Below are 17976 nucleotides of genomic sequence, written 5' to 3'. Positions count from 1 at the left end.
CGCTCCGATGGTTGGAATTTCATACGCCCCAGAATAGACAGTAATGCAAGCGTCTATAACCAGCATCGCGATCGGCGGTGTTCCGTGAAAATGGCCGAACGACATCATACTTAACCATTGGCAATCGGGACACCTCGGACAATTCCGCCATATCGGCGATCGTCTCTCGGGTGTATTTGGTGGAAGAATATGTCTAACGCCTCTAGGCGGAAGATATTACACCGAAAATATAGTTCGGGTTACACACCAACAAATTTGCACTAAATCAACCGATAATATAGATATATAATGACCAATATCTGTAAAGAGTAATATAATAGAATATTTATTAATGATATTGTTTAAAATTAGATATTATTGCATGCAAAATATTCAAATTTTAATAAAATGTTAAGAAAGCAAAATAGTTGTTTATTGAAGTGAAAACATCAACATTATTCAAACTTAAGAGAATCAGTATTTCTTAAATTATATTCATTGCAACATTGCTGATGTTCGGCTCCAGGCGACAAACTTTGAAATTTAATCAATATGTTTATGTTCTATACCATAAACAATCGTACAACACTGTACAGTGGTACAGAGAAAACTCTTGGATGTAATATAAGAAATAGTAAACTCCACATTGGTCCCAATGGCATTATAGTGACCAGCCAGGCAGTCACAAACTGTATATGGACTATAGCCATACAGCCCTCAGTGGGGCTATAATCAGTATTGAGACACCTGAAAGGTTTCATGGAATGGAATGAGTGGGGCTTGATTGAATTTGAAAAACGATTATTTCTGTATATTTGATGATTGCAACCATACAGTACTTCTGGCAGATATTGTTTATATTTTATCCTAGGCATTTTAATTCCAGATGTTGTTATAATCCCGGTCAGGCAACTAGCTTTTCAAAGCCTTAAACAATCCAGTGCCATTAAAATTAGGGACAGCCTGTTACAATTTTCAGTTTGGTAATATTATTAAATTAAGACATAACTTTGCCCTTGGAAATGAACTCAATTTAGAGTGGCCTCTCAAAATAAGACATACTGTATTCGAAATGTTAAAACTGAGCAGTGGTGTTGTAAAAATTTATATTATTTTTCTTTTAAGAATCTTTAAGATACATATCACAGGCATGCCCATGGTTTTGGGTCAGTACTCTTTAGATGGGAAACAAAAACACTAAATATGGTTGACAGTGCCGGCAACAATTGTAAAAAGATATTTTCCATCCCTGACTGCCATTACTGACATGAAGTAATTTAACTGTAATATGTCTGGAAACAGTGTCTATCACACTTTTCTAAATATTGATTTATTCATGCATATGTATATATATGTCATACAAGTACAGATCATACAATACAGTCAATTTACAACATTTAATAATTGGAAAACAATTATTACAGGTTTTGGATCACAATGCATTGATATATCACATTTTGAATATCACAGTCAAAGTTTATCATTTAAATTCAGTTACAAGTAAAAAGTAAGTGTATTTAGCAGAGATCTGAAATAACAAGTAGTTACAAGATGTTGAAATCAAGACATGATATATATACCACAGGATGTCCCATGAAAGGTTTGCAACTTATTTCCAATGGGGCCCTATAGATGGGTGGAAAATGTACAAAAATGGTGGCATTAATACGCATAAAAATATCATTAATTTAAACTTGAGACTATAGTCTTGAGATCAAATAGTAATTAGTATGTATTATTAGGGAGCATTAGTTACACAATGTATACTACTATCTTGTCATCACATTTAAATGTACATACAAATACTTTATTGATGACTTATTTGAACTACAGTAATATATATATATATATATATATATATATATATATATATATATATATATATATATATATATATATATATATATATATATATATATATATATATATATATAAAACAAACCAATCACATAAACATTAATTTAAACAATAAGACTACTAGTAACAAATAAAATCAGCATCTTCTTTCAATTTCAATCATATTGTCTGTGAGAGAAGTTTTCACTCTGTTTTCAAATTCATATTTATTCTTTTATAATGATTTTTACATCAGCAGGTAAACAGTTCCAGTCTTTGATAGTTTATAATTAAAAGTAGTGCTGGTAAAACCATTCACTTGAGGACATTGAGGTAAATAAAAGTTATCTTTACTATGTCTACTGTTATCACTATGTATATCAGACACTAAACTAATATTATTATACAAAAAGGTCATGTTAGAAGGACATTTCTTGTTAACAATTTTATAAACATGGTTGAGTGTTATTTGCTTAACTCTGTTTTGAACATTTAACCAACCAATACTACTAAAATCCTTTACTTTCAAAGATGTTCTAGAGTCATATCCATGAATAAATTTAACAACTTTATTCTGTACAACTTGTAGTCTATTTTTTAACTGTTTACTTATACCATTGTACTATGAAGAGCTAGCATAGTCAAAATGGCATTGAACCAATGAGTTACATAACAATTTTCTTAATTCCATATTTGAACAGTGGTTTTGTCTATACAAGAACAGGGTGTAGCTGCTATTAGGCACAGCAGGCCCGGGCCTACAAATTTTTTTGAAACATGAAAAAATTAAAATTGCTTCAACTTCGAAAAATGCATTAAAATGTTGACCCTGAAGGTGGTGAGGTGTAAGAAATCTGCATTTCATATTGACACGATCCTCAGGCAATGGATTCCAAAGGACATATCATCCAATTATCAACTTTACTTCTTTCTATATAGACATGCAAACAGTATTATTGGAAAGAATTCCCATGGTTTGACTTGTGAATAAGTGAGTGTTACAATTTTAAATGTTTCTCTGTTCCATATTGTTTTAAAATTAAGTTCTTAGGTATAAAGATAATACAGTAAAATTTAGTTCTCTGACATTGAGATAAAAAAGTAAAATATCAAAAAAAATACAGGCCAAAGTCTTATATTTTCTTACCTTATTATTTGTCTAGATATGCTTTAAATCTCACCACAGGCGTTATGGGATTGAAACAATTTCCAGGGGGGTACCCCGCACACACACCCTGTTTTTATGTAACATATTTGGGCCTACAGCTCAAAAAATGCTAGCTACGCCCCTGAAGAATCTTATTCTTGAGTTCACCTTTTTAATAATTTTATTAACAATAGATGTAGCAGAAAGATCGGTGTCGAATATTGAACCAAGGTGTTCAACAGATGATTGAGAAACAATAGTGTGATCATTACATTATACATTAAAATTATGAAGTTTAGATTTCCTTTTGGAACCAAACACTATACATTCAGTTTTTCCAAGGTGTAAAGACAGTTTGTTATCCACTAACCATTTAATACAATTTTCAAGTTCTTTACAAAAAACACTACTGATGATACTAGGATCTTTGTGAAAATAAAGGATGACACTTTCATCAGCATAGAGAATAAGTTTACATAAATACAATAATAAAAAATCACTAATATCCTATATCAGTGTTAAGGCATTATGAAATGGAAATGGGTGTGACAAGTAACAAGAACCCTACACATTTACATCACAAAACATATGATATCTACAATTACTGGATATAATAAATATGTTGAAAGTTAATATAAAGAGGGCAATACAAAAGAATGTACAAAAGTAGTAATAAAGACAAAACAGTTTACAATGTTAAGATTTATGCAGTTGTTGGCAATAAGAGAACAATTACCATTCTTAACTTTGAAATTTGCAAGTGTAAATACATGTATGTAAATCAGAACACAAGAATTTGTTTCCCGGTCACTTTGAGCTATATAAGTGCCCAATGTTTACACTCAGTGAATTTGTAAAACCAACTTATATGTGCTAACTGTTTGTCCGAAAACTTAAACATTTCCTATAACTTTTGCAATATTGAATATAGCAACTTGGCATACATGTGTATCTCATGGAGCTGCACATTTTGAGTACTGAAAGGTCAAGATTATCCTTAAAGGTCAAATATACGGCTTCAAAGCGGCCCAATATGTTTCTGACAAACATATCTCTTGTTTTTACATGAAAAACCACAGACATTGTTGGAATTTGCTACAAATAAGGCATTGTGTATACATTTTTAAACTCAATTTTCCACACAATGAAACAACTTTTTAAAAAGGCACCAACAAATGTTCCTCCATCCCCTTTGCATGCTAAACAAAGAATCAGTTTTTAGCTCCACTGGCTAAATTTGTTCAAATTATGCCCCTGGGTCAAATTTGACCCTGCCCCGGGGGTTACAAAATTGAAAATTGCTTATTTAAGGCCTATTTTGTGAAAACTTTCAAAATCTTCTCGTCCATAACCATTGGGCCTAGGGCTATCAAAGTTGGTATGTAGAGACATCTAATAGTCTTCTACCAAATTTGTTCAAATTATGCCCCTGGGGTCAAATTTGACACTGCCCCGGGAGTCACAAAATTAACATATGCGTATATAGGGTCTATTATGTGAAAACTTTACAAATCTCGTCCATAACCATTGGGCATAGGGCTACCAAATTTGGTACGTAGTGGCATCTTATAGTCCTCTACCAAGTTTGTTCAAATTATGCCCCTGGGGTCAAGTTTGACCCTGTCCCGAGGGTCACAAAATTTAATATATGCTTATAAAGTGCTTATTTTGTGAAAACTTTAAAAATCTTTTGTCCATATCTATTGGGCCTAGGGCTACCAAATTTGGTATGTAGTGACATCTTATAGTCCTCTACCAAGTTTGTTCAAATTATGCCCCTGGGGTCAAGTTTGACCCTGCCCCGAGGGTCACAAAATAGAACATATGCTTATATACGGCCTATTTTGTGAAAACTTTAAAAACTTCTTGTCCATAACTGTATGACATAGGGCTACCAAATTTAGTATGAAGTGACATGTAATAGTTCTCTTCTTAGTTTGTTCAAATAACGCCCCCTGGGTCAAATTTGAAACTTCCCCGGGGGTCACAAAATTGAATATAAGCTTATAAAGTGCTTATTTTGTGAAAACTTCAAATATATTCGTGTCCATAGCCATTGGACCTAGGGCTACCAAATTTGGTATGTAATGACATCTCATAGTCCTCTACCAAGTTTGTTCAAATTATGCCCCTTGAGTCAAGTTTGACCCTGCGTCGAGGGTCACAACATTGCACATTATGCTTATATATGGCCTATTTTGTGAAAACTTTAAAAACTTATTGTCCATAACTGTATGGCATAGGGCTACCAAATTTGGTATGTAGTGACATGTAATAGTTCTCTTCTTAGTTTGTTCAAATAATGCCCCTGGGGTCAAATTTGAAACTGCTCCGGGGGTCACAAAATTGAATGCTTATAAAGTGCTTATTTTGTGAAAACTTCAAATATATTCTTGTCCATAACCATCCGGCCTAGGGCTATCAAATTTGGTATGTAGTGACATCTTATAGTCCTCTACCAAATTTGTTTGAATTTTATCCCTGGGGTCAAATCTGACCATGCCCCAGGGGTCACAAAATTGAACATATGCTTATATAATGCCTTTTTTGTGAAAACTTAAAAGAAAATTCTTGTCCATAACCATTAGGCCTAGGGCTACACAATTTGGTATGTAGTGACATTGTATAGTCCTCTACTTAGTATTTCAAATTATGCCCCAGGGGTCAAATTTGACCCTGCCCTGGGGGCCACAAAATCGATTATATGCTAATATAGTGCCTATTTTGTGAAAACTTTAAATATCTTCTTGTCCTTAACTATAAGGCATAGGGCCACCAAATTTGGTATGTAGTGACATCTTATAGTTTTCTACCTAGTTTGTTCAAATTTTGTTCCTTGGGTCAAATTTAACCCTGCCCGGGGGGTCACAAAACTGAACATACGCTTATATGGGGCCTATTTTGTGAAAACTTTAAAAATCTTTTTGTTCATAACCATTGGGCCTAGGGCTACCAAATTTGGTATGTAGTGGCATCTAATATACCTCTACCAAACTTTTTCAAATAATATCTCTGGGGTCAACTTTGACCCTGCCCCGGGGGTCACAAAATTTAATAAACGCTTATAAAGCGCCTATTTTGTGAAATCTTAAAAAATCTTCTTGTCGAAAACCATTCGGACTACGGCTAACAAATTTGGTATGCAGTAACATCTTATAATCCTCTACCCAGATGGTTCAAATTATGCCCTTTGGGTCAAATTTGACCCTGACCCGCGGTCACAAAATTGAACATTATATACGCTTATATCTTGCTTATTTTGTGAAAACTGTTAACATATTCTTATCCGTAACTCTAGGACCTAGGGCTACCACATTTTGTATGTAGTGAGGTATAGTAGTCCTCTACAAAGTTTGCTCAAATTATGCGTCTGGGGTTAAATTTGGCCCAGCCCAGGGGTCACAAAAGTGTACATGTGCTTAAATAGGGCCTATATTTAAGTATTTGCACATGCCGAGAATATTTATTTCAGCCTTTTTTCAGCAGTGGAGCGATACAGGGCCATCGTGGCCCTCTTGTTTATAAGAATATGTCAAAATGGGCAAAAGTCAGGGACAATACTGTCTAAATGCCCTTTTAACAACTCTGGTGACATGCGACTGTAGTATATTTTCTCTGTAAATTTACAGCCAAACACAAAATGTCATCATCATAAATGTATACCGGGTAGCTTACATGTATATAAATATGATACGAGGTCTTATACAAATTAACCTGGATATTTATGAAAAACACCATCTCCCTGTAAAGTGTAAAGAGAGAAGGCATTTATTCACCAGTAACATTATGTTCAGTACTGGTAAATTGCAAGCAACGAACATGAAAAATTCAGTTCCCAATTCGAGTTTTTAAAAAGTTCAACTTTGCTTAGGTAATAATGCATCAATGTTGATTCTAAAGAAAAAGGGTAATCATTTATGCCTAAACTGTTCTGCTGTCCAGAAGCAAGGACGTCATACACAAGCTTTACAACATTTATAGTTTTAGTTACTAAACAATCTAAAATGAATGTCCATTCTAAGTTTGCTGTCTTATTCTTCCCTCAAATCATACATGTTTCTTGCATAATTGAATGTTCATGTCCATGGATCACAATGTATATTGTAACAAACATTATTTTGAATTATCTTTCACAGTTATATATTTAATATTAGGTTAACTTTGGGATACACTCAAGCAAATATTAACATTTGTCTCAAAATGAATCATCCTCTGAAGCCCCTGATGGGATTCAAACCCATACCTCTTTCCTCTGGAGAGGAAAGTATTCTATCTTAAAATACAAGGGCATGTAAGAGGAAAACTAGCAATTTCAAAGGGACATTTTCACAAATTAGACATGTATTGAAGTTTGTTATTAAATACTTTAAATTGATAAGTAAACATTTTAGCAAAATAACTCAATAAAAAAAAGAAAAAAAAGAAAGGAAATCTCCCTTAACTGGGCTCGATCCACTGACCCTTGGAGTAAAAGCTTAAACAAATGGGCCATCAGTGCTCCCATATAGTCAGTGGTTTATTTTATACTTTATTAATATATAAGCAATCCTTGTAATGTCACAAAATCTACCTATACCATAAGAACTCCCCAAATTATTTTTGTCATTATGGACTCTATGCTATATTGATAAATGCAAACATTGAATCTAAAATGCTGCAATAAAAAAAGAATAAAATTGAATAAAAATATAAAAGTAACCCTCAAATGGGCTCGAACCATTGACCCCATGGAGTAAAAGTCTACCGTTTGGATCAATCGGCCATCCATGCTCATACAATGAGTGATGTGTTTCATACTTTATCAAGTTTATGTAATCAATCCTCGTATCTCACAAAATATAACAAAAACAGTCGATTTAATTTTTAAATTTACTCGATGTCAATATTATAAGTACTCCTATCAGTATGTCAGTAATGGCATCTTTAAATTTAAACAAGTTTTTAAGTACGTTGTGGGAATTCACAGATCTACATTAAATTAGTACTTAAAGAATGTAATCTTGAAAAAGACGAGCTAAAACACACATTTCAATTTTTCCTCTTTACGAGGGGGCCTCCATCTTGTTTTCTAAAGTAGTTCCAAATCCAATATGACGGCCGCCTACGTACATCAGAGAGACGGTGTGGTGTAGCCCACTGTCCGATGCGTTCAGATTGAACCATTGGTTCGCGAAAGTAGTCGGACATATACGAGTTTACGTTCGTTGTACACATGTTGTTAACGTGATCCAAGATGGCCGACACTTAAAAGAAATAACGATGCTCAGCGAGAACAAATAACTATCGAATTTACGACGGACATCATATAATTAGTATCGATTAATGAAAAGAGCGTGTCATTCTACGATTGAGCATAGGTTTTAGATACAAATAAAACTCTCTTTTTTTTGCAAATGTATGAACTGAATGTCACAGAACAAGTGATGAAGTGTTTGAAAATTGGAATGCAGTCTACTCGCAAAGAAAAATACATCTTACATTTACATAGCTAAAGAAACTTCAGCGTACAGTTTATATAGTATTGACAGACCTGTACGCTGAAGCTAACCCCGTATCGAAAGTCAACCAGAGTCGTAACATATTTATGTCACGCTATAAATCAAAGAAAGCTCATTTTCTTGGATACATTTCTACATATATTAGTGAATGAATATAAATTACTGCATCGAGGAATGTTTTAAGGTTCAGATGTTTCAAATGCATCTTACATTAGACGAAAATAACTCTCATCAGTCTGAAATTCACAATTTTGACGCCATTGTCGCTTTGTCACGTGACGAGTTTTCATTTGGATACTTTCGGATAAACCTTGACATTTTATGCTGAAATTGTAAACATTACTTTCGTTTTCTGAAATCTATTATTTGTGATTAACAACTTACGTCTGGTGGATTATAAGACTGATTTCATTGTGAATCAGGTAGTTTTATATAATATTTACTTTGACTTTGTATTGACACTACAATTTGTTTACAAAATAAGCCAGAATAATTAAAATACCGGGAAATGTCATTCTGAATTTGAAAAAACACTTGAGCACATGGTTTGTTACTAAAAATAGAAATAACGTCATATGACCGTGAAATCTCGGGAGATTCGCATTTCAAGAAAGTCTGTCACATCGCTGTTTTTCTCGATATGTTTGAGCAGAATAGATTCCTTTTTAAATGTTTAAGATAGTTTTTTGTGAAAGAATATATCAGTTAAATGTGAAAAATGTCAATCTTTCCAATCAAGTGGTTGATTTGGGCCAACAACTGCATTTAAAAGCTGTTTTGGACCGGTCTTTGTTAACTGTCAACTTTTCGGGAATTTCTGGTTGACTTTCCTAATGGAGTTGGTCCATAACTATAAAGTCGCGCCAGTCAAAAATCATAAAAAGCGACATTTAAAGTTATGGAAGCCAGAACTAACATTTACAGGATTTTTTTTTGTCGAAAATGCAAAATAAAAGACAAACATGATTTGATTTATATGCAAGTGGATCTGTGTTTAATCAGATTCATGTGCATATTCTGCTTTATTATGTTTGCCACACTGAACAGTTTACTGTAATGGCATGTTAGTGAAATGGATATGTAAAGGTAAACTTATTTAATTTATTAATGTCTCTTAGCTAAATACATCGACAACACTCAAGTATATATGTTTAAAGCGTTAGTATATCCACTGTCCTACAGTGGGACTAACCACCCTCTCCCCCGTTGCGCCTACACCGAAAGGTCCTGCAACGTACCTATCCAGATCCAGAATTTATTTCCCCAAATCAAGTTTTCATGCTTATGTTAGTTGCAATAATACAACTCCCAGCTATTGACCCTTTGAGCTGTACGTATGTACTCATAAAAGCTCAGAGCATTCAAGAAGAAATAATGCTTTATAATAATGTTCAGTTTGCACTTTTATGAATTTACTTTTCCATGCTGAGACTATGCACTAACCGGTCAAACACTTAAAATTGAGGCCTGTAAAAACTTCAACAGGCCTGTGAATTGTTTCTCCTGGTAGGCAAGTCTGGCCTGTAAAATGTGATGGTCTTTCGCCACGTCTGAATTTTTCCATTAAAGGCTTTGGGCTGTCTTTCTACACTCCTTAAATGCTTGTTGCATGCTAATTAAGCCCAATTTAAGGGAAAGATTTAAGTTAAAAATAAAAGCTGTCTGGCTGTTAAATAATTACAAATGCATTTGAGCAATTAAAATCATATAATGAACAAATATTTGATGTAATAACACACAAGCATGCATTTGATATTAATATATGCAAGAAACAGCAAACAAGATAATGTTAAGCTACATAGGGCTTCGTACACTGCAACAGTGCTTTAATAAAAGTGTTTTAAATATTCATAGACTATTAGTGTATTAAAAATATAATTTCTCAAATAAAATAAAATAATTTTCCTACCTACCTACCCACCTGTAAAATTTAGGGTCGGTAAAGGGCAAACCAACAATATTTTAATTGTGGCCTTATATATTTTAAGGTAAAAAAAAAAAAAATTTTTTTTTTTTTTTTTTTTTTTTTTTTGGAATTGGGAATTTTTTTTTCAATTGGGAAAAAAACTACCAGATTTGCATTGGGAATGGGGCCGAATTTCGGACCCGTGGCATGGGGCGGAAAAAGCCTGAGTTTTGAGGGGCAAAAACTAATTGTTACAAAAAGCTTGCAGTGAAAAGAATTGACCCAAAATACAAAATATTATCTGTTGCCCTGGTTGTATTTGCATCATAATTCAGAATGGAAAACCTAATAAAGTAACTGTTTAAGAAGCTAAAATTATTTATTTTAATTGCTGCAAATGTTTCTGTAAAGTAAGTTATACACTTTTCAATATCCAAGAACACAGGTAGTACACTCTATATGTATATAGTGAAAACGTGAACAGTATGCTGAAGAAAGATAACCTGTACAATGTTCATACTTTCTAATACCAGTAGTTAACTCCCTTGTTAAAACTTGTTAACACTCTAAAGGCCATATTTATTGTCCAATCTTCATGAAGTTAGGTCAGAAGATTGGTCTCAATGATATCTTGGATGAGTTCGAAAATGGTTACGTTTGCTTGAAAAACATGGCTGTCAAGGGGCAGGACATTTCCATATATGGCTATAGTAAAATCTTGTTAACACTCTAGAGGCCACATTTATTGTCCTATCTTCATGAAACTTGGTCAGAAGATTCATCCAAATAATATCTTGGAAGAGCTCAAAAATGATGCTGGTTGGTTGAAAAACATGGCTGTCAGGGGGCGGGGCATTTTTCCTTATATGGCTATAGTATAACCTTGTTAACACTCTAGAGGCCACATTTATTTTCCGATCTTCATGAAACTTGGTCAGAAGATTTGTCCTAATGATATCTTGGATGTGTTCGAAAATAGTTTTAGTTGCTTTAAAAACATGGCCACCAGGGGGCGGGGCATTTTTCCTTATACATGTATGGCTTTAGTAAAACCTTGTTAACACTCTAGAGACCACATTTATTGTCCAATCTTCATGAAATTCGGTCAGAAGATTGGTCTCAATGATATCTTGGATGAATTCAAAATGGTTATGTTTCCTTGAAAAACATGGCTGCCAAGGGGCGGGGCATTTTTCCTTATATGGCTCTAGTAAAATCTTGTTAACACTCTAGTGGCCACATTTATTGTCCGATCATCATAAAACTTGGTCAGAAGATTCATCCTAATAATATCTTGGACTAGTTTAAAAATGATGCCAGTTGGTTGAAAAACATAGCTGCCAGGGGCGGGGCATTTTTAGTCCCCTACCGGTTTCACCGGAGGGGACTTATGGTTTTGTCTCCGTCCGTCCGTCACACTTTTTTGGATCCTGCGAAAACTTTAAAAGTTCTTAATATTTTTTTCATAAAACTTGAAATATGGATAGATAGCAATATGGACATTATGCACGTCATTTCATTTTGTTCCTACGTCAAAAATTCTGGTTGCTATGGCAACAAATAGACTAGAAATACTGCTGAAAATGGTGTTTTTTCTGGATCCTGCGATAACTTTAAAAGTTCTTTATATTTTTTCATGAAACTTGAAATATGGATAGATGGCAATATGGACATTAGGCACGTCATTTCATTTTGTTCCTACGTCAACAATTCTGGTTGCTATGGCAACAAATAGACTAGAAATACTGCTGAAAATGGTGTTTTTTTCTGGATCCTGCGTTAACTTAAAAAGTTCTTAATATTTTTCATGAAACTTAAAATATGGATAGATGGCAATATGGACATTATGCACGTCATTTCATTTTGTTCATACGTCAAAAATTCTGGTTGCTGTGGCAACAAATAGACTAGAAATACTGCTGAAAATGGTGGTTTTCCGGATCCTGCTATAACTTAAAGAGTTCTTAATATTTTTTCATGAAACTTGAAATATGGATAGATGGCAATATGGACATTATGCACGTCATTTCATTTTGTTCCTACGCCAACAATTTTGGTTGCTATGGCAACAAATAGACTAGAAATACTGCTGAAAATGGTGTTCTTTTTCTGGATCCTGCGATAACTTTCAAAGTTCTTAATATTTTTTCATTAAACTTAAAACATAGCTAAATGACAATATAGAAATTATGCACGTCATTTCATTTTGTTCATACGTCAAAAATTATGGTTGCTATGGCAACAAATAGACTAGAAATACTGCTGAAAATGGTGGTTTTCTGGATCCTGCGATAACTTTAAAAGTTCTTAATATTTTTTCATAAAACTTGGAACATGGATAGATGGCAATATGGACATTATGCACGTCATTTCATTTTGTTCCTAGGTCTTAAATTTTGGTTGCTATGGCAACAAATAGGCTAGAAATACTGCTGAAAATTGTGGTTTTCTGGATCCTGCAAGAACTTTTAAAGTTCTTAATATTTTTTCATGAAACTTGGAACATAGATAGATGTCAATATGGACATTATGCACGTCATTTCATTTTGTTCCTATGTCAAAAATTCTGGTTGCTATGGCAACAAATAAAAAAAAAAGATTCTGACAATGGTGGAATTTCTGACAATGGTGGAGCCGGTAAGGGACTTTTATTGCTTCCAGTAGTCTTGTTCCTTTTATGGCTAAAGTAAAACCCTGTTCTGTTGAAAAATGTGGCTGCCAGGGTGTTCACTAGTCATGAAAGTTGGTAAGAACATTTTGTTCTTATGACATCTTGGGCTGCACAGAATAGGTCAGTTTCTTTGAATCTCAGGTGAGCAACTTTGGGCCTTTTCAGGCCCTCTTGTCCAAAAAACAATGGCTAGTACAAGTCCTGAAAGAAAAGGTTCATGGATTCATGAATAAATACCTTTCCAACTGTTTGACAGAGATGAAAAAAGTTGTCTATAAATAAAACTGAAGGACATAGATATGTGTGGTCAGGACATTTCCCAGGCAGTTTAAGCACATCGGATGATTCCTTTCCCACTTATTGTCCAATGCCTCAATAGTCAATTTTAAAAAAAATGGCCCCTACAACGCTTGATTATTGTTCAATCTAGTCATGTTGTATTATTCCTTTTTACAAAATCCAATCAATGCCATTATGACCACTTTGCCCCAGTGTTAATGGTAGTCAAACATTACTTGTTAGTCGCAGTGATGTTTACAGCGGGCAAACAGGATTTCCAACATACTCGCCTAAATTATATCAGTCAGAGCTTTGATTTTAGCAGGGGCTTGTTTTACAGCCATTGTATTAGACTGTTTTGGTGTTGGCTACTATATTAGATATTGATTGTACTATACATAATTATGTCCAGTAATTTTGGGGGCATGGGAAAGTATTAAAATTGGCACTCGATGTGTATCTTAACCCCTCCTACTATCTCTGTCTCAGTACATCTACCAGTTGGCCAATGCCCTCAAGTACTGCCACAGCAAGAAGGTGATCCATCGAGACATCAAGCCTGAGAACCTGCTTCTAGGAATGACCGCTAACCTCAAGATTGCAGACTTTGGCTGGTCCGTACATGCTCCATCCTCCAGGTTGGCTGTCACTTGTTTTAGGGATGATTTGGGACCAAAATGTGGCTCCATTGCCATGGCGCAATTATTTATCTTAAGCATGATCCTGGTTTTGGTTGATATCAAAGCAAATGTTACAAGTACATATTTAAAACAAATAAAAATATGTCATTGCATATCTTAAAAAAACACTCCCTCTTTTTTGGTAGTATTACCCATCTAAAGAAAGTGATTGTTTTCCTTATTTATTTATACTTTCCCTATTAATGAAAATAACAAAAGTCCAAATGGTTGTCTGAAATACTAATCACAAAACAAAGGAAAATTGTGTCATTTTTCCCCAAAATTGTGTTTTCAGCATGTGAACAAAAAAAATCGATTAGTTGTTTGTAACCTGGGGCACTTTGCTAGATTCAATCAGGTCATGAAAGGCGCATTCCATCAATCAGGCCATTTTCTTTGCAATCGTCCATCGATTTTGCCATCAATGTTTTTATGTTTTAACTTAAAAAAAAAGAATACATAAATGCAGTCTGGTCAGGAGCTTCTCTGTCTGCTGTGAAGTGGCTTTAGGTTTTGTGGTCTAAATATCACACAGGGAAGCCCCTGACCAGTCTGTGCTTATGCCCAGGCTGGTCAGCAACTACCCTGGCTGCATATGATCCATTTTTGCATGATGTGGCATGTATCTTTGTAACATTTTAGGTGTACCACTCTGTGCAGTGCATTAGACTACACTAGTGGACAGGGTAGATCTCAATAAGAGTGCAGCAACTCTTGGGATAAGACCCATTTTCGCATGACGTGACTCATATCATGATAACATTTCAGACGTACCACGCTGTGTGGCACTCTGGACTACCTTCCCCCAGAGATGATCGAGGGGGCGTATCACGATGAGACCGTTGACCTCTGGAGCCTAGGGGTGCTTTGTTACGAACTGCTCGTCGGTAAACCCCCGTTTGAGACCGAGAGTAACAATGAGACATACAGACGCATCACCAAGGTCGATATACGCTACCCCCCATACATGTCACAGGGGGCTAGGGACTTGATCGGCAGTGTAAGTGATTGCAGTTTATTTTGCAGTGCTCCAGCTAGGCCTAACTAAAAGGGAGGACACAGCAACCTGCCCCTTTAGATCACACCCTCCACTTTTAGTTTTAGACCCCATCCATTCCTTTGTTTTTATCTTATTACTTTATTATAATACTTTACCAGGTTTTAAATGAAAATGTCTGTAATATGACATATTTATTTTATATAACACATGCTATATTGTAATTACACCTCAGGGTTAATATAACCATGTGGGCTAAAGTGCCCATTGACAAAAGAGCACTCTGCCCTTTTCACATCCTAGGTGGATTCCAGCTATATAATCAATGCTTGATTGTATGTATAACTTACACTTAACATTTTTCTGGTAACTGCAACAATGTCAATTGTCTTCTTTTATGTAGATTTTCATTTAGAAATTTAAGAACATACTTTAATTTTCCTTTCTATTATCAAACTTTAAAACAATCCTGTTAGGGGTTTAGTTTAGCACCCTTATTGTACATCACACTAAAGGTAAACAGTTTTGTGTCATGGGCTCACTTAGCAATTGCCATCGTGACAACATCCTTATAGTCTTATTTCATGCACTCTTAATTATAATCAATCAAATTCTTATTTAAACATAAAGCCAAAGTACACTATAACCATGTCAAGGTTAATAAAATAAAATGTACAAGTCACTGGTCAATACTGATCTATCTGAAAAATCATGAGGCCATATAGCCTATAGATGCGGCTTAACTTAAGCATTTTTCATTTGGAGAAAATATCATTCCAAACTTTTAACAATATATTCCAAACTCATTACAAAATACATTGTTTGTAGTTGCAATTTAATAATGTCCCATGATCATATCATGTGTCATGATGTTTCACTTGCCCTTGCTATTTGACAGTTGTTGAAGCATGACCCGAAGACAAGAATGCCCCTGGACCAGGTGATGACTCACCCATGGATCACTGCCAACTACTGCCCCAAACAGGAACCGCGCTAACACCTGCCAGTGTCATGGAAACAGAGGGTTGCTATGGGATCAGTTGCTTCAGAAAAGAGTCTTTCATCGAGGATATGGGCTTGAAAAAGTTCATATACTTCTAGAGTGTATATGTTTTTTCTAAATAACCTATTTGACCTTGTTTGACAATTCCAGTTTTATTTGTCATTCAGGATGAAATTCATATGGTTTCAACAAAAAACATTTAAATAGACATAACATGAATGTCTAAATTTATGAACAAAGATGTTTTAATGTCATTACATTGGTATTTTAAGGGTAATAGTCAATTACAATAAAAGACACTATTATTTGAGATGTAATGCTTTCGGATAATTTTGTGACATGAAACATGTTTACTCATATCTGCTATATCATATTCTATATGCCTTCCATATTTGTGTTATACAGCCTTTAAGTATTGCATACTAATAAAAGTCTTGGTAATATTGCCCCTGGCAAGTTTGTAAATTGAAATTGATGATCTGCCATTACAATTTACAATTTGTTTCACTATTATTTTTACTGGGTATTTGGATTATCAGATAACATGTTAATTCCCATTTTTTAAGGGTGAGGATTCTGGATATTATGAGAACATAAAGTTTGAGCATTATATATTCAATCAACTTTGCTTTATGTAACATCTGAATATTGACAGTGAACATGATTGATAAGGAATTATTTGTTAATACTGTAATGCAGACAGTATAAAGTAATAAACAGTCGCTCTGAAGTTAATTTTTCTTTTGACTTCTTGTGATCATTCTGTGATATCAAATTAGATATAACAATGTGCCTTAATTTGTGCAGAACAAGGACTGTGTTTACATTTGTGCTTAGAGGTAAAGACTTAACTTACTATGTGTACATCCTTAGATTCTTACATGTGCAATTTCTACATATACCGGTAGTTATAATCTATCCATGGAAGTCCAACTGCTCTGGTTCAATGGAATGTTTGATGTATATGTGATTCTGCTCCTCATTCTCTCCTGCTGCTCATACTAACTACTGTATTATAATATTCTTTTATACACTACATGAATCTTAAGTTTTATAACAAAATGTCATGAAATTAAGGTGCTAATTAACTTTTTAAAGTGTATGAACAAAGTTTGCATAACGGAACATTTATACATGTACTTGTTTTTCTCTCTATTTTTACTATTTTTCCTTGTCCAGTAATTGCAGTTGTATATCTTGTACTGGCTAGTAATTAGATTTTTGTTTTTGAAAGATCAATACCAGAATTGTTTATAAAATGCAACAAATATTTTGAATTTCTTTATAAACCTTCAATCTCTGCTGGCATGTATTTATGTGCTTCAATTTAAACAGTATAGTTCAAGTGCTGTTCAGAATGTGTGATCCATGCGTGTAAAAACTAATAACTAATGAATTACTGATGCGTTGTCTGATTTACCCATACTTGATATTGTTGATAGTGCTGATTTCTCTATGTGCACATTTTCAATTTTATATGTGCAGTCATAATAACAGGCATACATGCGCATTTGCTGGTAGTCATGAAGACGGACATGCATGATATTTTGCTGTTAATGTGTTTACTTTGTTAATTTAACACAAAATTTTTCAATTTAATATTCTTGTAATTAATGTGCTGGTATCGTATTTACCATCTTATCTTTAATCCTTTAAAAGCCAAAAGGTTCTATCATTACCGGTACTTGTGCATGGAAGGATGATAAGCGCTTTTGAATGTTACAATCAACTTACTAAGCATTCTTTTTCAGTAGGAAGAAGAATGGCTTACGGTATGGTCTATTCTGTACTGTCCATCTTTAGTTTTTCTCCATGTGTTTGTGGTACTGGGTGCTGTTCGTTCGATGATTTATGCTTGCTATTGTATTCCTGATGTAATATCTGTAGTGCCAGTATGCACTGATTGTACAGCTGTTTAAATTATATGTTTCATTTAATGCGAAATTGTTATACACTCATTGAATAAAATTCCCAAACCTT

The 17976-nt window shown here is 34.2% G+C and overlaps 1 protein-coding gene across 1 annotated transcript in view; it reads left to right on the top strand.

The window, feature by feature from the left end:
- LOC127844088 (aurora kinase A-A-like) overlaps positions 1–17976 on the top strand; it is a 38540-nt gene extending 20564 nt beyond the window's left edge. Inside the window, exons 6-8 of the mRNA XM_052374061.1 lie at positions 13806–13954; positions 14765–14996; positions 15892–17976. Coding sequence (XP_052230021.1) covers positions 13806–13954; positions 14765–14996; positions 15892–15990 — 480 coding nt within the window. The 3' untranslated portion in view covers positions 15991–17976. The remainder of the gene's footprint in view (positions 1–13805; positions 13955–14764; positions 14997–15891) is intronic.

Source organism: Dreissena polymorpha, chromosome 9, assembly GCF_020536995.1.
Source record: "Dreissena polymorpha isolate Duluth1 chromosome 9, UMN_Dpol_1.0, whole genome shotgun sequence".
Lineage (NCBI taxonomy): Eukaryota > Metazoa > Mollusca > Bivalvia > Myida > Dreissenidae > Dreissena > Dreissena polymorpha.
Note: the sequence above shows the minus strand (reverse complement) of the source record. Positions and strands in the feature narration are given on the sequence as shown.